A 25,562-nucleotide genomic window follows, 5' to 3' on the forward strand; every position below is an offset into this window, starting at 1 on the left:
CCATAAAACTGCCCATTTTATATCAAACAGGAAGTATGTTACAAATGGGAAGTATGTAACAATGTATCAAAAAAGACCGCCAAAATACTTACAGTCACCTGTGCAATTTAATAGTAACCTATGCAATTTAAAAACTTTGTAACACTGAAAATCACTGTCAGTAAGTCAAGCAAGAAAATATTAAAAGATACACTTTGAAAGTAAAAATAGCATTCCACAACTGAACACTTAAACAGGGTACAAAAAACTCTAAAATGAACATTAAAATATGCAGTCAAAGCTCAAAGTTTAGAAGCCTTATATTTCAGTTAACTAGTAATGGATACTGCTCCATTTAAACCTGTACTGGAAGTTCTGAGACATTGAAATATGGCCGGTGCAAACAGTATATGCATACAGAACAGTGGCGGCTGGTGACTTCAAATCAAAGGGGGGGCTGGAGGAGACAGCTGAATGGGTGGGGTCAATGGGAAGGGGTGCGGCCAATTAGAAAGGGGAGGGGCTATGCTCAAAACCACAAAAACTGTAACTTTAATTAAGTACGCTGTCCTGGGTGCCAAACCATCATTAAGTCCAATCAAGACAAAATGAAGTGTAGAAGAAAAAAAATTTCAATACATTGGCTGCATGACAGCTTACTTAATATCTAGATGGAAACAAAAAGGTTGTGAGGCATGAAAAAATAAATTACTTTTTAAATACATTACCAGAATGCCAGTTAAAATCAAATATAACAAAAACAAGCAGCACTCAACTCAAACCACTTCTCCTTGCATTGCATTTCTAATTATAATTTATATTCAGCTTTATAAAAGTATCAAGTAGCATGCTGAAAGTAGAAATCTCTGTGATGTCCCCACTTGTAAAAATGTTTCTTATCCAAAAAAGACCTGCTGCCTGACAACAACTATCTACTTGTTTAATGGGGAAAACATGATCAAAGTAAAAAATGGACAGCAAACAAGAAACAAACTCAAGATAAATTGCTTAAAGGATTACTGCACAGGTTATGGACCACACATGATTGATTGGCATTCTGTTTAGTTTACGGGTAAAGCCTGCAAAAATGACTGCAAGTCTCCAACAAAGCTAATAAGCTTCTTAAAATACTGTAATCCTATCCTTTATTACAAATACTGTCATATGCATTTCAATACCCAAGGCTTATACGTTATCTAGTTATGTAGGTATTCTCTGCCTGGTAACAACAGAAAGGCTTTCAATGTTGGCAATTCTTTAAGAGTATGCTTATTAATGTTTACTTGCATCTTACAATCTCAGACAAGCTTACCTGATGGTCATTAAAGCATTGCTACTTAAACACAGAGCAACAGGCACTTTCTGAATAATAATAAGCATAAATCAACAGTCTAAAAATATGACAGAAACCAGAACATTCTGCAAAATCAAGGACAGATGAAAAGCCACTGTAGTACTTGTGTCTACCTTGGATGGGGTATACTTTGCACATTTACACTGCATAACTGCTCCTTGCTTTGCTTGGACACATCCAGAGTCACTACATGGGGGAGTGGAGTGCAACAAGTATGACACAATTTGAAATGTCTCTGGCTGACTGTGATGGCCCTGACACATGTGTAATACCTCTCAACCTCAGAGCAAGAAATCTGGACAAAGCTATACATAGAAGTGGGACAAAGGCCCAAAAATAAGGACAATTTTTAAATATTGCTCTTATAAAGTTAGAAAGATAATAGAATAGTACGCCTTGCATTAGTATGAATTTTCTGAAGGGTATGAAATCTGAAACTCAGACGTCTGTCATTATTTTCTAACTTCAGTCGTTAATGATTTGCCACTAATTTGCCAAAAAATACAATTTTATGAAAAATGGACCATTAATGTGATGCAAAAATATAAAATAGCCACACAATACAGTTGGGAACCTGTTAATATTAGTACTGCTAACTTGAGCAGCTGGCAAAATAAAAGAATCTACATGCATTTCTGAAATAAAAGTAATCTATAAATCTGATTATTACAGTTATTTATTAATTGTAAACCTTCCGGGCAGCCATGGTGGTGCAGCGGTTAGCGTTGCCACCTCACATCAAGAGGTTCTCTGGTTCAATCCTCGGCTGGGGTGCCTTCTGTGTGGAGTCTGCATGTCCTCCTTGTGGTCGCGTGGGTTTCCTCTGGGTATTCTGGTTTCCTCCCACATCCCAAAGAAATGCTGTAGGTGGACTGGACACTCTAAATTGGCCCTAGATGTGACTGCGTGCATGTGTATGCCTTCTGTGGAAGGTTGGGCACTGGGCTGACAACTCGACACCATAAAACTCCACTGCCAATCATGAGTGGACAGGTGATCCACTGTGGTGACCCCTAACTGGGAAAAGCCGAAAGAAGAAGAAGATTAATTGCAAACCCTCCACGTTTTCTTCCAAAATTGCCATTTTGCAGAAGGATTATTAGGGGAAGAGCAACACTTTGAGCCAAAATCAGGGATAGTTGAGAGGTTTGGATATGTCTAATTCTATAAAGCAATTTATTTGCATGTACCTCTCAACCTGTTAATGCAGGAAATCTGGACAAGGCCAAATATATTGGGGGAGCATATAAACAGCACTAAAAATTGCTCTTGTATAAACTGAGACAGTTGATAGAATAACAGGTTTTGCTTTAGCATGCATTTTTCTGAAGATTATGAAGTCTGAAACTCAGTGACTGTCATTATTTAGTGACTTAATTCCTAAATGATTTACCAGAAAACCACAAATTTTATGAGGAACAAACCAAAAATAAGAAGCAAAAATCTGGACAGTTGAGAGGTATAGTTCAGCCGGGGCAGTCTTTGAGTTTGCCGCCCTTCCCCCCTCACAAAATCATGGTCGAATGGAGCCTCCACCCTGCAGCCATTCCAATGAACCATTACTTGGCTATTTCACCCCATTTACCATAAACACTAATGTGCATACTGCTTTACTTCTGCAATGATTTGGACTTCATTTGAAGGTTTTATTTTGCATTTTACAGCACAAACACTAATAGATATTTGCTAAACAAAGCAATGCAGTCTCACAATGAAAACAGACTTAGCATTAAAACTTCTCTGCCCTTGAAACTCACATTCATTGAAACAGCATTGAAACCCACATTCAAAGAAAATACATTTTGCCAGTGGCAGATAAAGATTAACTTTGTGTTTTGGCTGTTTTCAAATCACAGGCTCCTTGCACAAGAAACATACACATGCTCTTTCATACACCTTCCTGATTGTATTAAATTATATTCCTTGTACAATACAGTACAGTTTTAGAGGATGTTTTAAATTTATTGTTTTGAACATTTTTCCAGTAAACAATGAAAGCAAATGCATGCACTAATAATGACAAAACTGCCCAATTCAGAACACTGCCATCATAAAAGTCTACTCAAACTTCTAAAGTCCACCAGTATCAGTAAATATGCACAATCTCTGAAGAAGTAAAAGTCATCTAAATAATTCCACATTAAAGAGATCTGTAACTAATGAAGAGGTTGCTGCTAGCAAACAACTTTATATTTCATTGTTTCATCTACAAATAAAATGCCTGTTGCCCTTGAGGAATAAATTGTCTATGCTACACTAAAAAAATGATAAGCTAGTAATATTGCAATAGAGAATGGATGGCAAACTGATAACAGGTTCATAGTTACTAGGTATCTTCACCAAAAAGGAGTGCAACATCCACCCCCTTTGCAACACAATACAGTATCAGCAATGCATCTACCTACTGTCGGAGTAGAACCCAGAGACTTCTGCATCAAAAGCAAGTACACCACCTGTTGTGCTATTAACAATGCAAGCAGACTCAGCATAAGCAGCACTAAACTTTTGCTCCCCTACAGCTCTCAGCTCCTTGTAAAATCTACTCAATACTCAGCTCTATCTCTGAACTTTGCAGAACAAGAAATCTGGAAAAAGCCAAAATTTATTGGGGGGGGACAAAAGCCCGAAAACCAGGGACACATTTTAAAAATTGCTTATATAATGTTGGAAAGTTGGAAAGTTGCTAGAATAAAATGCTGTGTTACCACCATACATTTCACTGCCAAGTCTTGAACTCAGGACCCTGTGCAAAACAACCTGGATGAAGCCAATAATGGGGGAATACAGTCCCAAAAATAGGGACATATTTCAAATATCCATCTTATAAACTTAGAAAATTGCTAGAATAAAAGGTTTTGTGTTTCCATGTAATTTCTGAAGAATATGAAGTCTGAAATTCAAATGCTTGTCATTTTTATTTAACATTTGTTAACCAGGAAAGTCTGACTTGGAACAAAAGCCAATTTTCAGCAGAGGCCCACGTAGAAACACTCCAGACACGTCTTTGTAAGATGGGAGGACATCAGAGCACCTAGAGGAAACCCACACAAACACAGGGAGGACATGCAGACTCCACACAGAAGGCACCCCAGCGAAGAATCAAACCAGAGAACCTGTAACTGTCAGGCAACAATGCTACCACTGCACTACTGACTTTGTAAGGACACAAAAATACAGAACCCACAGATTTTATGTGGAACAGAATATAACAAATATGAGGGAAAAATCTGCAAATTTTTTTACAAATGGTGGTGGGTAGGGAATTCAGGCTCTTGCCACCTGGGCCCAAGGTACAGGGTTCAAGCCTGTTCTCTACCCACCATCATATAGCACCTGGGCATTTTATATACACACACACACACACACACACACACACACACACACACACACACACACACACACACACACGCACACACCATTGTATTCCTTAAAGTCAAGTCCATAAAACGCATATCCACCAAGCAACACATCTGCCTTGTAACATGTCCTTCCATCTGAAGCCCATGGCGAGAACAAGACATCCTTCCCACGACAGCAGGCTGGGTGCTACCCAGCTTGTGGACATTGCAGTCCAATCCCCCTTCAAGTCTATGCAGTTTGCCTAGACCTCTAGGATAGTGCTGCTGAATGCTCTTTACCTAATCCGGACTGCTGGTGAGACCGTCTGGATTCTGTGCACATGCTCCAGTCTGGTTCACCAGCAGTCCGGAAATGCCATGAATGCGCATGCGCGATGTTCCACAACTTGTTTTTATTTATTTTTTTTTTATTTTATTTTATTTTCTATTTTTATTTTTATTTTTTATTTACAGATGGGGGGGGGGCTGCAGTCCTGCAGCCCAATAGCATGAGCCACCCCTGATACAGAAAATCACTGTTAGATGATGACTTACTAGGGGCTAGGCTTGCCACCCCTCCGTTTTTTTTCCAGACTATCCGGAAATCAAACTGATTCTCCGGTAGTCCGGAAAACACTGTACAAACTCTGGTATTCTGTTTCAAAAAGGAAACAGACTATCGAAGTTTGTAAATCGGCTGAATTACTCTGCTTTTTTGCAGAAAAGCATAGTAAATCAGCCAAAAGCCTGCAGCGGGAATGAAAAAAGAGGGTGTTCCCGCCGAGTGATGCCATCGTGACGTCACAAATGGGTGGTATGTGGGCGGGAGAGGGGGTTGGGTGGGCGGGGTTACTGGTGATGCAAGAGGTGTGGCTTTACTCCGGTTTTAGCCGTGAAGGAAGGTGGCAACCCTACTAGGGGCAGATATTTTTGCTACACATCTAAAGTTGTTTACCTCATTTGCTGTCAGTCATGCACAGCTTTTTATATAAACAAGACCAACAATTCACTTAATAGGTGTATTTATCAGCATTTGTATAGCATTAAAAAACAGAGACAACAAAAGTGCCCTAGCGAGGCATGCAAAAAGCTGTGAACATTTTTGTCTGTTTAGATTTTCCATTCTTGAAAGGATTACAGATGAAAGTGACAAAGGGGACTGGCAGAATTTATTATTGCACAACGAATTGTGCTGGCAGTTACATTTGGATGGCACAAGTGTACCAGGTTTAAATGAAGCAGTATCCATTACTAGTGAACTGAAATATAACGCTTCTAAACTATGAATTTGACTGCATATTTTAAAGTTAATTTTAAAGTTACTTTTTCTGCACCATATTTATTCAGAATAAAAGGCTGTGTTCTCATGATGTTACAGCCTTTTTAGGTATTTTTATTTCTTTCTGTAGCTGTCTACAATAAGTTAGACAAAAGCACTTACATTCTAAATGGTTTTGCAAGAAAAGCTACACTTGGAACTGTTTGGCTGTCCTGATTGTTTTGGTTGTTGGGTTTTGTTTTTATTTTAAAAGCTGGCAAACTCCCTGAAATCTCTTATGGGGGGCAAGACCTCAAACCCCCAATCTCAATCTCCCTCCACTTCAGAATGTATATATACTAACTACATTATCACATAACACTGGAAAAAGTAAAAAGTTCCTAAAGCAGTGGTCTCAAAGAAAGGCTAATTACACAGTGCCTAAATGTCAGTGATATGACCAATGGGCAAGCACTAATTTTAGTAGTTGTATCTGGGCAGTTAAAAAGCAGCCTACTGGTTGCCAGTCACATGCCAGTTTCTCAAAAGGGGGTTTTTCAATATCTCTGCCTTACATTTTCAGTGACATGATCGCACAAACTTATGACATGGAATACTGCAGTAAGAACTCAAAGATGTCACCTGTATGCTAATATTCATTTAATTATACATTAAACTCTAAAGTGGAAGTGCATATTGACAGTGTCACATATTATGGAAAGATAATATTCCAAAGAGAGCATGTTGCAATACATGATAAATATGTGAAAACGGCCATCTAATGGCCAGTAGATGAAATTTATTCCGTTATTCATTCATTTTTTGATATCCACATTACCTGAAATAACCATCAAAATATTCTGAATTAGAAAAGTGCACTTGGTGGCACTGATAAGTTATGGCTTATCTAGTGTCTATATTAGTACATCGAAGTATTACTACTTTGAATGTACTAATATCGAACCCTTTGCATCGAAAGCTGAAAATATCGAAGCTGCAGAATATCGAATACTTTGGTGGCCCATTTCTGCAGCTTCGCTATTTCCTCGACTGTGGAGTGAAGGTTAGGGACCGGGTTAAGGTAAGTGTGTGAACAAAGGTGAGTGTGCAATAGGGACCTTAGGGTTAGGGAGTGGGTAAGATGAGTGTGCAATAGGGACGTTAGGGAGTGGGTAAGGTGAGTGTGCAATAGGGACTTTAGGGTTAGGGAGCGGGTAAGGTGAGTGTGTGATACGGACTTTAGGGTTAGGAAGCAGGTAAGGTGAGTGTGCGGTAGTTACAGACCTTAGGGCTATGGTTGGGTTAAGGTCAGTGGATAGCTAGTAGTGTATATATGGTTTAGTGTAGGGTTTTGTGAAGTGCATGTGTGTGGATTATGTATTTTGGTGTGCTTGTGTTGTGTGTATGTTTGTTGGAACAGCAATTTTTTTTCCCTGGGAAAAAATCTGCTGTTCTGAGTGTTCGATGTTGTGGTGTTTTGAGTGAAATGGCTCGATATTAGAACATTCGATGTAGTACTACTTTGATGTTCTAATATAGACCCCTTATCCAGAGAACAGCAAATAAAATATATATACCACACCACTACAGAATGGCTCTATAGCAAAAATACAAGAGTCAGTAAAAATATTACTACAGTAATGTATAACATAGTGAAAAAAGAACATTTCTATTTTAATATCATGAATACACAGCCTTGATCTCCAAGAAGCAAATCTCGTTTAATATAGCAGTTATGTAAATTCTTCTTTAAAATGTTTGGTTTTACTTCCACTATGCCAACCGTTGATTATATAAGTTGCAAAACTTCTGTATAGATCTGTGTACTTTTGCCTTTAAGAGTGAACTAACATCATCCTACTGAAGCACAACATACTGAAATTAATTGCATTCTGAAAAAAACTGCATACTAAACTTCGGAAACTGGCAATATCAGCATTAATTATAATGAAGTATCAGTGCAGTGTAAAGATTGTTGCAGGTGGAAAACACCTCCAATATAACATTATAACTCCAAGACTGAACTACTTTTGGAAATGGGAAGTGGATTTACTCTCCCTGCCTTAAGGTGCTATGATTGCAGTTAAGACTACAGAAGTGGGAGTGTGGGTAATGCCACATCTTTCAAATGGAAGATATTCTTCTGAAAAACATAGGGACTGAAATTCTCTTGGATTCTATATTGTGTGGTTTAGTGAATTCATTATAACGGAGTGTGAAGGCTGCCAGCCTAGCCAGATAGAATTTTGGAAATAATTCTATCATTTGTAAATATTAATGTAAAGCACAGGCTTGTTGTCTTAAATGGAAAAAACTGCTGTTAGATGTGGAACTTAAAAAAAATGAAACAACAGTGCTCTCTACTGACCAAAGTAAATAATGTGTTGACCCTTTGATGTAAACAGTGGCATGGAGGTAATGGGGAAGGGAGTAATTGGACCCCAGAAGCACAAAAGGTCAGTACATTTCTTCCACAGTTTAATGAGGGGGATAATTTTGATAGTTTCATTCATATGTTTGAGAGGGTATGCAAACAGTATAGTGTTGACCAAAGGCTCTAGGTACGGTTCCTGACTCCCTTATGCCATGGTAAAGCTGTAACTGCATTGTCTAAAATGTCTGATGTTGCATGTTTTGATTATACTGCTGTAAAAAATTGTCTGAGTTTTTTAAGCTAACACCTGAAATGTATGGGAAAAATTTCGTGAGCATAGATGCAAGGCACATGAAAGTGTGTGTGAATATGTTGCTGAACTGAGCACTTATTTCCACAGGTGGGTGAGTGGATGTCAGGTCACCACTTTTGAAGGGCTGGCATATCTTTTGGTGAGGGAACAAGCCCTTAGCACTTTGCCTGAGGACATGAGAATCTGGTTAGCTGATAGACAATGTGCTACTTCAGATGAGTTGGGGAAGAAGGAAGACCTATACCTGGCAAGAAGGACAGCCTTGCACAGGAAAGGGACCCCCAGTACTGCTCATGGGTCTAAAAGAACCTATGGTGTGCAGCGCAGACTGTCCCAACAGAATCTGCCCATAGCAGGGGAAGCCACTAGTCCAGGTACATGTCCAGGAGCTAGGGTTAAATATTTTGAATGCAACCAGTGGGGCCATGTGGCATACAGGTGTCCATGGAGGCAAGGTGGGGAACAAAAGGTGAGGGAGCCAGTAAGTGGGAAAGAGAAAATGCTAATAGTAGGTTGTCTTGAGACAACAGGAGTACTAAACTACCATCCTGCAGATGTCCTGAAAGGGAAGGATTTGGATGAGGCAGTACCATGTGCTTATCCAGTTACATGCAGTCAGGCTGGGAGACAAGCATGTGGGTCTGGTAACCTGGGGCATACTTATAGCCAGGACTGGTGAGGTGGCTACTGCAGGGAGGGCGTTACTCTGTAGCAGTGAAACTGAAGGTGAGCCACAGCTGCTTGTGGGTACTGATGTTCCCTTGGACAGACGGACTGCAAAGGTGGAGGTAATCGTACCCATGCTGACAATGAGGCAACACTGTCAGAGAATGCCAGACTTCCCGTGGAAGGGGAGCTGGGAAGGGTTACAAGGAGAGAGTTGAGACAGGCTCAGCTCTCAGACCCTACATTGCAAGGCCTGAGGCAGGTAGGGTGGCACCTGATTCTCAAGGAAAGGAGGAATCTGTATACTGGGACAAATGGTTACTATACAGAAAGTGGACCTCTGAGGGAGAGCTGGAAAGTGAGAGAGTACAGCAGTTGGTAGTGCCAACAGCCTACCATCTGGCACTTCTAGCCATAGCCCATGATATTCCCTTTGCATTCATATGGGCATAAAGCGTATGAAGAGGCATATTATGCAGAACTTCTATTGGCCTGGAATTTCCAGAGATGTAAAAGGTTACTGTAGGACCTGTGAACAGTGCCAAAAGGTAGGCAAGGCAGGAGACAAGGTGATAGCTCCTTTGATGCCTTTGCATGTGATTGAGGAGCCATTTCAGAGGATAGCTATGGATATTGTGGGTCCTCTGAGTACCGCAAGTTCCACAGGGAAAAAGTATATCTTAGTAGTAGTGGATTATGCTACGTGATACCCTGAGGCAGTGGCGTTGTCCTCCATTGAGTCAGAGAAGGTGGCAAATGCTTTGTTAGAGATTTTCAGCAGGTTAGGTTTCCCAAAAGAAATACTGACTGACAGAGGTCCCAATTTCATGTCAGACCTGCTGGCTTGTCTGTGGAAGTCCTGTGGGGTGAAGCACATGAAGACCACCCCCTACCATCCCCAGACTAATAGTCTTGTTGAGAGGTTAAACTCTACAATCAAGTCCACGCTATGGGTATTTGCAGATCAGTTTAAGAGGGAATGGGACAAATATTTGCCTCATCTGTTGTTTGCTTACAGAGAGATTCCTCAGGAATCCACAGGTTTTTCACCCTTTCAGTTGCTGTATGGGCATAGGGCGAGGGGACCTCTGGATTGAATTTGAGATGAGTGGGAAGGTGAGTGCGAGTCTCACAAGGAGTCTGTTGTGGCATACGTCCTAAACCTCAGGACAAGGTTCAGGGAACTCAAGGGCTTGCCCCAGGATAATCTGGCAGAAGCCCAACAACAGAAAAAGGTGTGGTATGCCAGGAATGCTTGAGCTAGAGAGTATGCTGTGGGGCAGCAGGTAATGGTTCTCATTCCTGTCGGACACAACAAGCTGCAAGCAGCTTGGGAGGTACCCTACAGGGTGGTAAGAAAGGTAAGTGATGTTAACTACATGGTGGAACTGCTAGGCAGAAGGCAGGGGCACAAATTGTACCATGTTAACATGATAAAACCTTACCATGATAGGGAGGCCGTTGTGCTGAGTATTTGCAGTGGATTGCAGGAGGAGTCTGAGGGAGATTTGGGGACTTATCTCCTCAGTGAGGCTTGGGCTGATACCTCAGTGGAAGGGGTAGCAATGTCCCAGCAACTATCTCCTACCAGGTTCGAGAAATTTGAGCAGTGCTGCAGGAATTTGGGGACATGTTCACTAGGAAACCAGGGTGCACCCACCTGGTGCAGCACCAGGTGGATACAGGACCCCAAAGGCCTATTAGGCAGGCCCCTTATAAGGTGCCTGAGAGAGTCAAGCAGACTCTGAAGGAGGAGGTACAGAAGATGTTGGAACTAGGGGTGATTCAAGAGTCCAACAGTCCCAGGGCCTCCACAGTGGTGCTGATGCAAAAGAAGGATGGCAGCACCAGGTTCTATGTGGACTACAGGAAATTAAATAGTCACACAGAGTTAGATGCTTACCCATGCCTAGGACAGATGAGGCCCTAGATCAGCTGGGTGGGGCTAAGTATCTTACAACCATTGATCTTACCAATGGTTACTGGCAGGTGCCCTTGACTCCCAGTGCTAAAGAGAAGTCAGACTTTGCAACTCCTTTTAACTTGTATGAGTTTACAAAGATGCCCTGTGGGATGAAGAATGCCCCAGCAACTTTCCAAAGGCTGGTAGATCATATCCTAGTAGAAGCAGGAGGGTTTGCCCTTCTTTAAGTAGATGATATTGCCATCTACAGCCATTCCTGGCCAGAGCACCTTCAACATGTCAGGGAGGTGCTGGGCAGAGGGCAGAGTTGACCATTAAGCTGAGCAAATGTCAGGTGGGCATGGTCTCCTACCCAGGACATAGAGTGGGGAGTGGTAAGATAAGGCCAGAACCTGCCAAAGTGGAAGCCATTCAGACATGGCCTGCACCTGTTACTAAAAATCAGGTGAGGGTACTACAGAAAGTTCGTCCCCAGTTATAGTACCATAGCTGCTCCCCTCACAGACCTGACAAGGAAGAACTGGCCAGATAAGGTAGTGTGGACCCCAGCATGAGAGCAGGCATTCCAGAAGCTTAAAGAAGCTTTGGGAGGACCCCTTGTGTTAACCAGCCCAGATTACAGCAAAGGATTTGTTGTGCAGATGGATGCTTCGAACCATGGGGTGGGGGCTGTACTTAGCCAGATTTCTTCAGAGGGAGAAGAGCACCCAGTGGTTTATCTCAGTCATAGGCTCCAACCCTGATAGGAATGCTATGCAGCGGTAGAAAAGGAATGTCTAGCCATAGTGTGGGCACTGCAGAAACTTCAGCCTCATCTGTATGGAAGGAAATTCACTGTTATGACAAATCACAACCCCCTAACATGGCTAAACAGAGCCAGCCAGCAAAATGCCAAATTGCTAAGATGGAGCCTGGGGTTGCAAGCATATATGTCAGTGTAGCAGTGGGATTAGCAATGCCAATGCAGATGGACTCTCAGGACAGGGAATGGGGGTGAGGTACACTCAGATAGGCCTAACCCTCTCAAGCAGTGTTTCTCAAAGGTCACTTGAAAAACTAGCTTGAGTTCTCGGGGGGGGGGGGGGTGAAGCCTGCCAGCCTAGCCAGATAGAATTTTGCAGATAATGCTATCATTTGTAAATATTAATGTAAGGCACAGGCTTGTTGTCTTAGCTTGCCCAGCTAGGCTGAGATCTGGACCCTATAACTGTGCCAGTGGAGTGTCTTATTGTGGACCTGGAGAGCAAGGGAGCAACCAGCCCTGGACTGACTGTGATCTCTGTGTGCTCTTAAGGGAAATTGCACTTTGCTGTGTGTATTTGTTATCCTTCCTTCATATATGAGACGCCCTCTTTGGTGTTAGTGGTGAGGATTAAGGCTCCTTGATTGCTGGGCCAGGGCACGGGCGTCACACGGAGTTCAGTATATTTCACTTGGTTTGGATGAAGCAAACAGAGTATAAAGAGTGTTAGGATTTTAGAACTATGCCAGATGGAAGTTTCAGAAGAAAACATTCAATTTGCTTTAGCAATTATCACTGAAGTAATACATTAAACTTTGCTAAAGTAATTCAAAGTACAGACTCACAAAAATATTATTTTGCAAATCAAATATTACATTTTTATAAGTAACAAAGTTGAGTGAGCACAAAATGCAGTGAAAGTGTAATAAAAGTATATAAATTAAAAAGCAGTGAATGTAGCCTTTTGGCCATTACTTTTCAAAATTCTTGTCACAAACTTATGTACATTTATTCAGAGCTCCTGATGCGTATACTGCCTGAAGTGTTATTGTTTTATGTGTTCGTTTGCTTGCCTTGATAGACTCACTGGGCAAAAAGTGCACATTTTCATAGGAATCCCCTCTCTCCCCAGCAGCCACACTAAAAGTTGCAACCACAAAAAATGCAGACATTTTAGAAACTTTGTAGCAGGAAAAGTGCTGACATAAATGTGGAACCAGAGATAGCGGTGCAAAACACAGCTATCAAGATAAAACACTAGGCAGTACACATCATTAGCAACATAGTTAAACAACAAAATTAAATGTTTTGCAGCAAGTGAAAGTAAGCAAACAATCAATAATGCCCAACAGTGCAGGCATTAGGGGAAGTAATGAATCATCCAGGGTGGTGTGGCGGCCAGCACTGCAGGCAAAGGGCGTCCTGACCCTGGAAGGTCCATTATTTCTCTGTAATACCCAACCTGGTATTATTATGCTTAGAAAATGGGCTGTTAAATTATTTTGCAATTGTTTTATTATTGATAAACTCATTTTTTATATTTTTGATGTAAAATTGATCCTCTAATGTTTCAAAGTTGGTGCAGGATATGTAATGGCTTTTGGAGGAAGAATTTTTTCCACTTCAATATACGTTATGTAATTATTTAATGATTACAAACGTGCACACATGAACATGCATGCACACAAGTACACAGACAGATGCAGAGAGGCACAGTTTCTCATACACATACAAAAACTCTAAAACACATATTACACAGAAACAAACATACATATGCAAATATATCTAGAAATTACAATCCTGTATTCACTGTGTACAGCTCAGATGTTTTATTATGATTAGATGAATAAAAAAGTATAAATAACAGCAATAGTTGTATATCTTATGCCACTGCAATCAGACAAAAACTGAAAATCATTACACCCCCCACACACACACAGATATATCCACTTTGTTGACTATGGAAAGATTAGATGTCTTGTTATTAGATGGCAATCAGACATGCAAGCATGAGCAAACACACATACACGTCTTTGTAATTGCTGCTGCAGTTACTTGCTTCAGTTTTGTTATTTTTTTCCACTTGTTAACTACAGATTTTAATAGCCATGATTACCAATGGAAAAGGAAATGGCACATCCTTGTAACTGCTACTGTTGCAGTAGTTTAATTCTGTCATTTTTATTTTTTATTTTATTTCAAATTTCCCAAGTTAACTGTGGCTTTCTAGGAGTTGAGTTTAGAGAAAAAAACTGAAATGTTAGCTCGAGTAAAGGATTTCAGTCTTGACATATGGATTTTGTGCTGGAATATGAGTGGTTCTTATTTATCAGAGACTCTATGAACAATAATTTACTACCCCTGTGGACCATTAAGTGTCCAGTGGGGATTGGTGATTCTCCAAGACCACTTTCTAGAAAATGGTCTGTAAATTAAATGCAAGCAAGACCTGTTTCCCAGGCAAACCAAATATTGTGTCCATTATGACAAGAAATCTCCAGTTACTGTTATTAATTAATTCTTCACCAAACCAAATGAACATCACTCTGATAAATGTTTGATCCTTGCATCTACATTTTGGGGTTGCTAAATGGCATCACACAACAACATACAAGAAAATGGTTTAAGCAACATGCTGTACATCGGCAGCTTTCCTACTGCAAAGACTTACTATAATAATGTGGGCAATTTGACATTGCTGCTTAGATAGAGCACATATTAAAATATGTCCTCCAAACAAAATATCTATTTGCACCTTGGTCCTGCATGCAACATAGAAGGTCCCCAACCAGTGTATCAGTATTACTTTTCAGATACCCAGAAGGGAAAAACATGCAGGTGAATATTCCAAGACTTCAGAGGGACAAGGCAGGTTGTGTTGGGAAGTTAGCATAGGGAGAATCAAATTGCAGAGTAGAGAATCAGTACGTACGCATATAGGAAAACTTGAATTGTCAAAAAAAGGTGCCCATTGAGAAGGTTTGCATATCTGGTGAGAATGCCTTCCAGAGAAGGTATCCAAAACAGACTCCAGAAAGACTGTACATGTCTCAGTGACTGTGATCTCTGACACACACTCAGGAGGGTCCCAGATGAGTGTGAAGCTGCTGAGATAATAAGCACTGCCTCCAAATCAGAGTTATGGTTCTCTTTCAGAAGACACCGGATTGCCCTCTGCAGGTGGGGATCTGCTACTTCAGGTGTTTATATTGGGATATTGTTCATGATTGAGAGTATTGAAAACTGGGAGATAATAAAGTAGATTGTTTTCACTGAACCTGTCTGCCAGCAGGCTAGCTATATCTACAGCATTTGTGTATGCGGTGTCCTTGACCACCAGTTCTGAGTAGATCTGGGTGCTTCCCTTGAGACTGCGGACATATGTGAAGAAGGCCTTATGATTGTCTTTAGTAGATGTGGCTGGTTTGGACTCGAAGTTTGCTTTGGGGTATTTCACCAGTGCTCTTATTTGCTTGTTCAAGCTAAGGAGAGATTGCTTCCAATTAGACACCTGTTCCTTCTTGGTCCTGGACAGCAAGTTTTTCCTTTTATTATAGAGTTTATTTATTGTAGACAACTCAAGGGCAGCAAAGCGGCAGAACAGGTGGTGTTCTTGCCTCACAACAGGAGGTTCTCTGGTTCAACTCTCAGCTGGCGTACCATCTGTTTGGCATCTGCAAGACCTCCCTGTGTTCATGTGTATCTTCTCTGGTTCCTTTGGTTTACTCAAAAACAAAAATGGCCAGCACAAATAGCTACTTGTGTTGGCCATTTTTTGTTTTTGAGTTTCTGAATATTGGCCATGCACAGTTGCTATACTTGTGTACTCTGGTTTACTCCCACAATCCAAAGGCATGCACCAGATGGGTTGTGCACTCTAAATTTTCTATAGGTGTGAGTGCACATAAGTGTGTGCTGTCTAGAAGAATGACCACAACAGGGTTATTTGTCTCTGTTGATGTGACACCTTGACCTCACGAGAAAGAAATGGATGGGGTCACATAAGGGAGAAAGGGCTGTAGCAACAACAGAAAGCATCTTACCACCACTTGCAGTAGTGAAGGCTCAGAGGCTCACCTATATTACTCTTATAAGGAAGTAATGTCATCATATGTGTAGAGGCAGTACTTGTGACCTCAACCTGGAGGAGCAAACTGAGCTGGTTTGCACATCTATTGAGAATGCCTCTTTACCTCTTGCAGGAGATGTACCAGGTATAATGTATTGGTAGAACTCATGAAAGACTGTAGAGATTACATATCTCAGCTAACCTGAGAATATCCAGAGAGTCCCTTGAGGTGAGCCGGGGTGTTTGGCTTGGTGTAGAGAAGTCTGGTCCTCATGAGGTTAAGTGGTTTAAAAAATGCTGAATAGTTACTTAATGCTAATACCCATGAAGATTCACCAAAACAGGAAATCTGTTTGACATTAGTCACCCATTAGCATAAGGAAGTGAAGCTTCTTGCTTATGGTTTCACAGGAAGTACAAACAACAAGCCTGAGCAAAGGGGAACACATCTGTTCAAACAAGCAGTAAACGCGTTCTAAGGTAAGGTTGGGGACAGGAGAGGATTACTGGTAAGGAGAGCAGCCTGAGCTTGGATACCATGTCTAGTGTTGCTGAAGTCAGATCCAAGGTTGCATATAAAGACCCATACATTGAGGAATGGATAGAAGAGACATCAGATCAAAATTTAATCTCAAGTTTTGATGCAGCACTGGGCATTTCTATAATGCCTTCTGATTTCAAAATATGAGGAAAAATACTTCACTCTGTATATAATATATGAATGTATTAAATTATGTCATTCACTCTGACTATGATCTCCTGTATCTATTGTGTTTACCATGGGCTGAGACTGGGATCACTTCTCTACCCATTTAACAAATTCAAAATAAATTAAGACATTTGACAAATATCTTAATTTACAAAATAAAATTATGAACCTGTATAACTCTACTGGTTAAAGCATTGTACCTAATGTGGGCATCATGGCTGCTTAATGGTTAAGATTTCTGCCTTACAGCTAAAGTCAGGATTCAGTCTACATCTTCAGTCATGCCTCTGTGGGTCTTCTCTGGGTACACCAGTTTTCTATCACCTCCCAAAAACTGCTAGTTGACTGGCTATTCTAAAGTGATTATGTATATTAAATTTACCTTTGCCTTTGGGGCTAGGCTGTTGGTGAAAGCTGTCCATGACGTCCTATTCAATTACCAGTTAAATTAATAAAAAACATACAATATCCCTCCTTCTGTCAAATAATAGTTACAAAGTTAAAAAAACATGTTTATTAAAGGATCTTTGGTATGGCTGTGTTGTGACAGAGTAGTCAGTGATACAATGTCAAAGATTTATATAGTTCTCAAAGGATTTGGTCACTTGGCTATACCTAATGACAGCAGCATGTAAGACACAGGAAGTACAAACAACAAGCCTGAGCAAAGGGGACCACATCTGTTCAAACAAGCAGTAAACGCGTTCTAAGGTAAGGTTGGGGACAGGGGAGGATTACTGGTAAGGAGAGAAGCCTAAGCTTTGGATACCATGTCTAGTGTTGCTGAAGTCAGATCCAAGGTTGCATATAAAGACCCATGCATTGAGGAATGGATAGAAGAGACATCAGATCAAAATGTAATCTCAAGTTCTGGTGCAGCACTGGGCATTTCTATAATGCCTTCTGATGTCAAAATATGAGGAAAAATACTTCACTCTGTATATAATATATGAATGTATTAAATTATGTCATTCACTCTGACTATGATCTCCTGTATCTATTGTGGTTACCATGGGCTGAGACTGGGATCACTTCTCTACCCATTTAACAAATTCAAAATAAATAAAGACATTTGACAAATATCTTAATTTACAAAATAAAATTATGAACCTGTACAACTCTGCTGGTTAAAGCAATGTACCTAATGTGGGCATCATGGCTGCTCAATGATTAAGATATTAAGATTTCTGTCTTACAGCTAAAGTCAGGATTCAGTCTACATCTTCAGTCATGCCTCTGTGGGTCTTCTCTGGGTACACCAGTTTTCTATCATCTCCCAAAAACTGCTAGTTGACTGGCTATTCTAAAGTGATTATGTATATTAAATTTACCTTTGCCTTTGGGGCTAGGCTGTGGGTGAAAGCTGTCCATGACGTCCTATTCAATTACCAGTTAAATGAATAAAAAACATACAGTACCTCTCCTTCTGTCAAATAATAGTTACAAAGTTAATAAACATGCTTAATGAAGGATCTTTGGTATGGTTGTGTTGTAACATAGTAGTCAGTGATACAATGTCACAGATTTATATAGTTCTCAAGGGATTTGGTCACTTGGCTATACCTAATGACAGCAGCATGTAAAACACAAAGAGAAGTGTAATTTATAAGCTCTGTGGCGCATGTGATAAGTACGTAGCACTATAGTACAAGAACTCACAGTACATCATTATGCCTTACTGCTTACAGAACATGTAGGAAGAGAAGAATTTTAGAAGCTGGTACAGTATTCAACAGACAGATTTTCTGCAACTCTAACAGACTGACCATATACTTTTTCCACATGAATATTAATTTTCAGCCAGCAATTAATTATATTTTGTATTCTGAAACTGAATGCATACATAAAGATGGAATTTTGTCTCAAAATTCTCATATCTACAGCTTTTGGTAACACTTAATAGACCAAAAATATCCTCCTCTAACTTAAGTCCAATTATTCTCATTCATTTGCTTAATACCTTCACAAAATAGTAGTAATTTTTTAAATTCCCTCAAGATTCTGACTGGAAAGAAAAAGGAAATGAAAGGAATGACACCTTTATTGCATACACCAAGGCGAAAATATTTTACACTCAATTCAGGGAATATGGAAATAAATTATATACGAGTCATGCACAGCAACCCAATATATATATATATATATATATATATATATATATATATATATATATATATATATACATACACACACACACACACACACACACACACACACACACACACGCACACACACACACGCACACACACACACACACACACACACACACACACACACACACACACACACACACACACACACACACACACACACACACACACACTCAAGCTCACTCAGCAGAGAGCCTTACCAGCAGTAAAACTGCTGCAGAAAAAGATTCTGACAGCATGATACCTCTATTCCAGTCACTAGGCCTAATAACACTTGCATTCCTATGCTTTGTATGTATAGTACTGTACTAAATGCAGTGTTCCTTATTCCATCATGGTATCTTTCTTCCTGATTGTACATAGAAGGCAATTATCTTCGATTCAGACAGTTCTGGTCCTGCTTCAGTAAAGGGTTTCCTCAAAAGAGTTATACCACATTCTGAGCCAGTGTCGACTTGATTGTTTTTCATTTACTGTTTTCTGGAAATCCCTGACAATCCTTTTACATGATTAAATCTGTGCTTCATATTAACCATACCATACCATACCACATGTGAGTGCACAGACACACACACACACACACACACACACACACACACACACACACACACACACACACACACACACACACTCATCAACGCCAGAAATGGACTGACTGCTGGTGACTGCCTTTTGAAGATGTTTAATCCTTTGACCTTAACTAAAAAGTTCATGCAATTGTCTCCTTCCTGAAAAGAAATGCCACTCCAAACTAATAGCTCCCTTGGGTCATATTAACAGAATAACCTTAAATGCCTTTATTTGCTGTTCAGTAATTAAATGCCTTCAGTGTCAGACATAGCTGTTCTAATTAAAGCAAATGACATCTAATTATGGCAGCCAATCTAAAGACATTTAAAGAAGCACACTACTAAATTATGTGACACATACTTTATGTCAGTTACTGACACAGGAAAGGACTTCAGATCAGGAAGTTCTGGGCATGCAGCCAGAATACTCATATATCCAAAGCAACAGAGTTTCGTGCACCATATACCATCTGGGGCGGTAGCTAAGCTTGTAACATTTCCTTAATCCTTTGTCTGTAACAAGTAGTATACCATTCAAACTTTAGAAATTAAAATAATGAGTGCCCAACACCATAGAAAGTCAAACCTTGCTGACCTGATTCTTGTTCAGTAATTTTTGTAAAAAAATGCACTGAAGCAGTTAACATTAGACGTTTGCAAGTGTACAGAGAAAAGGCAGAGCGAACATTTCAGACATGGAACTGCTAGTTTATTGTGCAGTGTGGAATATAGACATCTTACAGGAAGAAGAATCATAGCATGTGTGCAAATCACTGAGGTGAGAAGAGCAGCAAATACCTAAGTTATCTGGTGACAGCATATGTCTTCAACATTTCGTCACCCAAATACCTCCAAAATGTCAATGGGCATCATTACAAAGTACTTCAGCTGACTTTATAACTTCAAATTTTCAGTCAAATTAAGACTGTGCATTGATATAAAACTTCTTGATACTCATTTTCACTGAAAGAACGATCAATTATTACAAATGAAGCTGTCATATATAAACAGCTCCAGAGGTGTTATAATGACGTATTTCTGGAATGCAAAACTCACAGATGAGAGAACCATTGAGTCCTTTTCTACATTCTTTAGCTAACTCATAATAAACTAGAATTACTGACAGTTTCTTTGGGTGTCATCAGATGGAAAATGAAATAAGCAGTAACCCATTTATGAAGGCTGTTACTTCTAAGAATAAGGTTTTCACTGATGTTTACATTCAACTTTGAAGGTTCTCTCATTACTCCATTACCAGGACTTGGCCAATCTAACTTCATTTACAATTATTTCAAAAAAGAAAACCACCAAGAACCGCCAGTATCCCAGTTCACAAAACAATGTTTTTATTTAGCCTGGTTAAACTAAAATAGTTTTGTCTAAAGAAAATACTTATACTTCAAAATAAAACAGAATAAAAGGAAATGTCTTACCTTTGGTATTCGCTTTCTTGGCAATGTTAGATTTTGATAATTACTTGGAAGGGAGTGTGATCTTTTTGGTTCATTCCTGTCACCGTTCTCTCTGATGTATATATCTGTTTAAAAATACAGCTATTTAAACAGATGCCTGTACAGATGTGTTCATTTATGAGTGAGGTCTTAGATTTATACAAAGTACACCTATCAATAATTTATATACTCCCTAAATTACTTAAATAAAAATAGCCAATCAACTAATTAATCACCTATTATGGTTTCTCTATTGTATATATCTGTTCAGAAAAATATTGACTAAAACAGATGGCTGTATAGATGTGTTCAGTTATAAATGATAAAAATGATCAACTAACACCTTAATACAAAATGCTTAAATGAGAGCATTTTGTTTGGCTCCATGGTGCAAAGAGACGGAACCTTGACTACTGCCCAAGTCCATCCATCGATCCATCCACAACCTCTTTTTCCCATTTTTGCACATGGGGTTGGAGTGTCACTTCAACAGTAGCAATCATCTAGAGCAAAGGTTTACAGCACCAGGTGTCTAGCCCTGCCGTGGTAGTACATCCACACCATACACTTGCACACACTTATGCCTATGGCCAATTTAGAGTGTCGGTCCACCTACTTGCATATCTGTGGAATGTGGGAGGAAATTGGAGCACCCAGAGGAAACCCACATGAACACAGGGAGGACATGCAGACTCCACACAGAACACACCCCAGCTGAGAATCAAACCAGACAACCTCTTTCTGTGAGGTGACAACACTATCTGCTGCACCGCTGTGCTACTGCAGCCAAAGTGACTGAGGTTTTATTAGTAGCTTCAGCTTTGGAGAGATCAGGAAGGGAGAGACAGGAGTGAAGAGCAATTATTCACTCCCCCTCATGGGAGGGGGGGTTGAGGAGCCAAAAGGGAACTGTGAATTCCCAGGTGGAGACCCCAGGAAAACCATTACTCAAGCCTCAAGGTTGGGGCAGGGCTGCTTCATGGCAGAACCCCTGGAAGAAGTGATGGACAGCCAGTGCAGACAGCCCATTGCATAGCTCCTTTCCTCTGCTTAGGTGAGTTTGTGCAAGAACATAGGGTCATAAAGTAACAAATCATTCAGCCAGTCCTGATCATTGCCTTAATGATGTCTCTTCTCATTCAAATGCCACGCTCATTAATGAGGAAATTAATTAGTCTATTACCGGGGAGGGAGCTGATGATCTGCAAGTGGGGGGATGGGAGCGTGCATAAATAAATAAATGAGAGCTGTTTGTGCTCCTCAAACACTACTGTCCCATCAATACTTCTCATGCTCATTAAATTATATTAATGTCACACAGAAACCACGAACCTATACCCTCTGGACAAATGCTAAAGCACCAACAAATGCAAAATAGCAATACAGCAAACAAAGAGTTCTAGTGCTGTGGCTGAACGATGACACAATTGTAGAATAACTTCTTTACTGAACAAAAGATGTGAGCACATTCACAGTGTATCCCACTGCTTCTTCAGACATAATGACAAATACACTACTTAATCTACTATATATCCTTCAGCAATCAATCTATCAATTAAACAATTTAAAAATTTAAAGTGATTATAAAACATATAATTACATAAATAAATACACATAAAATTCATCCTTAAATATATAAAACATATAAAATCTATAAATGTACCATATATATTCACTCAAGTCAAGTTTTTAGTGGTCTGCTTTTTAAAACAGGTCTAATTGGTATTTTATCATTAAGCCCTTTACCTTCATGGGCTTTCAACCTGACTATCCATTTACTCTCATTAAGTTCTGTTTTATTCTTAATATCCCCAAGTCTACTAGTCAGTTTTGTGTTTTCTACCATTATAAATTAGAAGTTATGTACCTACCATAACGTTCCATGTTAGTTGTCTTCTCTCGCCTTCTTTCTTGCTGGATGGGTTCGGAGCCGATCCTCGGCTCCGACTCGGCACTTGCTAAGCTCGAGAGTCACTTTTACCAGCTCGAGGCAGCCCCATATCCCATGATGCAAGGTGGTGATTACCCAGATCTCGTTTGGTATCTAGAGGAAAAAACTGCCTATAATCTTTCCACAAGGGAAAGAAGAACAACTAACCTGAGAAGGCTGTAAGGGGAACCCAGGTAATTAAGGTCCAGAGCTAACTGGTGTCCAAGGAGAACAATCTCCCAGAGAAAAAGGAAGTTCAAGGTCTGTCCAGGCTAGGGGGACAGGAGGGAGGGACGCAAGAAAGAAGGCGAGAGAAGACAACTAACATGGAACGTTATGGTAGGTACATAACTTCTAAATGTTAAGTTGTCAATCTCGCCTTCATTCTTGCTGGATGGGACCGCGTCCCTAGCACCTCTATCCTGGGTGGCTCAATGGAACAGACTCTTGAGGACTGTGGAACCAAAACTTGCCCTGTCCCTGGAGGCCAAATCCAATTTGTAATGAGAAACGAAGGTATGAGGAGTGGCCCAAGTGGCTGCTGCACAAATAGTGTCTAAGGGTAGTCTAGCCTGAAAGGCTGTAGATGTGGCTAGACCTCTTGTAGAATGTGCTTTAGGTTTTGAGATCAGTTGTTTGCCCCTAAGCTGATAAATGTTAGAAATGGTGGAAGACAGCCATCTGGATAAGGTCACTTTAGAAACAGGGAGACCTTTTTTATTTTCAGCATAAGAAAGAAAAAGCTGATCAGACTTCCTAAATTACTTCGTTCTGTCCAAGTAATATCTGAGTTGGTGATGAACATCTAGGTAATGTAATTTTTGTTCCGCCCTGTTGGAATGATTGGGAAAAAATACAGGAAGATCAACTGATTGGTTTAAATTTGTCTTAGAAGCAACCTTGGGCAAAAAGGATGGATTGGTTCTTAAGGATACTCTGTCCTTGTGGAAGACCAAGTAAGGGGGACGAACACAGAGGGCATGAAGTTCAGACACTCTCCTAGCCGAGGTAATAGCAACTAGAAAAAGTGTCTTCCAAGAAAGAAATTTTAATGAGCATGTAGCAGCCAGTTCGAAAGGGGGAAGTATCAAGGATGCCAGCACTAAATTTAGGTCCCACTGTGGTGGAGGATCCCTAACAGGGGGTTTAAGAAGGAACACCCCTCTGAGAAAGGCTTTACAAAGTTTGTGAGACATAATGTTCTGGTCTGCAAATCTGACATGGAAATTCGAGATTGCTGCCAACTGGACTTTAACTGTGGAAGAAGAAGAACCGGAGTGAAAAATTTCAGCTAGAAAGTCCAAAACTGACTGAATAGGGGCAGTAAAAGGGTCTATGTTCTTAGACTTTGCCCAAAGGGTGAAACGTTTCCATTTGCTAGAGTAAATCCTCCTGGTAGAGGACTTTAGAGAAGCTACTATGATATCTCTAACGGAGTTAGAGATCAAAGGAAGCCTGGCTAAGGAAGGAAGTGGAGCAACCAAGCGGTGAGTTTGAGGGAACGAATGGACCGGTGCACTTGACCCGACTGGTGGGTCAGAAGATCTGGAACTGGGTCCAGATGCCAAGGCTGCACCAAGAGATGGTGATGAAGGAACAGGAACCAAATTTGTCGAGGCCAGTAAGTGGCAATGAGAATCAGCTTGGCTCTCAAGATGGTAGCTTTCTGGAGTACTTGAGGTATTAACGGGAAGGGGGGAAAAGCATAAAGAAGTCCCCGGGGCCAATCCTGGGTTAGAGCGTCTCTGGGGGAATGGCCCGGAAGAGGAAAGAGAGAAGAAGTCTGGGCATTTGCTGTTTTGGGGTGTAGCAAAAAGGTCGCAGCATGGGCGACCCCACTTCTGAAAAATCTCTTCCACTGTAGATTGTTTGAGAGACCACTCGTGAGGCATGAGTATAGCTCTGCTCAATCTGTCCGCTATGATGTTGGTTTTCCCGGGGATATGCGTTGCTATCAGAAACCGACGAGAGGAGATCGCCCATTGCCAAAGTCTGAGAGCTTCTCGACACAAGGGATAGGACTTGGTTCCGCCCTGCTTGTTGATGTACCATACTGCAGACATGTTGCCCATGTGAACTGCAATTGTCCCTAAGGGAAGAAAGTTGTTGAGGGCTTGCAATGTTAAAAGCACTGCTCTCATCTCTAGGACATTTATGTGCAGGTGGTATTCGAACGGTTGCCACGAGCCGTGGACCATCCTGCCCTGATAATGCCCCCCCCACCCGATCAGGGAGGCATCCGACGTGACCGTGGCTACCGGGGCCGAGGGGACAAAGGGTCTGCCCTGATGGACTAGGGGGGAAGAAATCCACCAGGAGAGATGGCTCTTGCAGGTTTGTGTCAGAAGGATCTTGTGACGCACGGGTAACTGTTGGAAAGACCACTGGGTAAACAACATCCACTGCAGGAGATGCATGTAAAAACGGGCCAGGGGAAGAAGTGTGATGGCAGCTGCCATAAGGCCTAACACCTTCAGAACCAACCTGGCCTGCACCTTTTTGCTGCAAAGGATCATCCGAACATGTTTTTGGATATCTAGAATTCTTTGGTTTGTTAGGTTTGCTGACATCCGAGTAGTGTCTAGATCTGCGCCTATAAAGGTAATAGATTGGCAAGGTGATAAGGAAGACTTTTCGAAGTTGACTGAAATCCCTAACTTGCTGCAGAGACGTAGTGTGCAATCCCTGGCCTGGAGACGTTGATGCCTGGTGGTGGCTGAGAGGAGCCAGTCATCT

General features: G+C 40.8%; 1 protein-coding gene across 10 annotated transcripts in view; it reads right to left on the reverse strand.

Annotated features, from left to right (window-relative positions):
- The window catches only part of LOC122815864 (F-actin-monooxygenase MICAL2-like), a gene marked incomplete at its 3' end in the record, with an annotated part of 2,588,394 nt that overhangs the window by 1,059,133 nt on the left and 1,503,699 nt on the right, over positions 1-25,562 (reverse strand). For all 10 annotated transcript variants that reach the window (XM_044088691.1, XM_044088682.1, XM_044088687.1 and 7 more), the window contains 1 exon segment: positions 20,879-20,982. In XM_044088691.1, coding sequence (XP_043944626.1) covers positions 20,879-20,982 — 104 coding nt within the window.

The sequence above is a fragment of the Protopterus annectens genome, chromosome 11.part0 (assembly GCF_019279795.1).
Source record: "Protopterus annectens isolate FY-2018-M chromosome 11.part0, PAN1.0, whole genome shotgun sequence".
Lineage (NCBI taxonomy): Eukaryota > Metazoa > Chordata > Ceratodontiformes > Protopteridae > Protopterus > Protopterus annectens.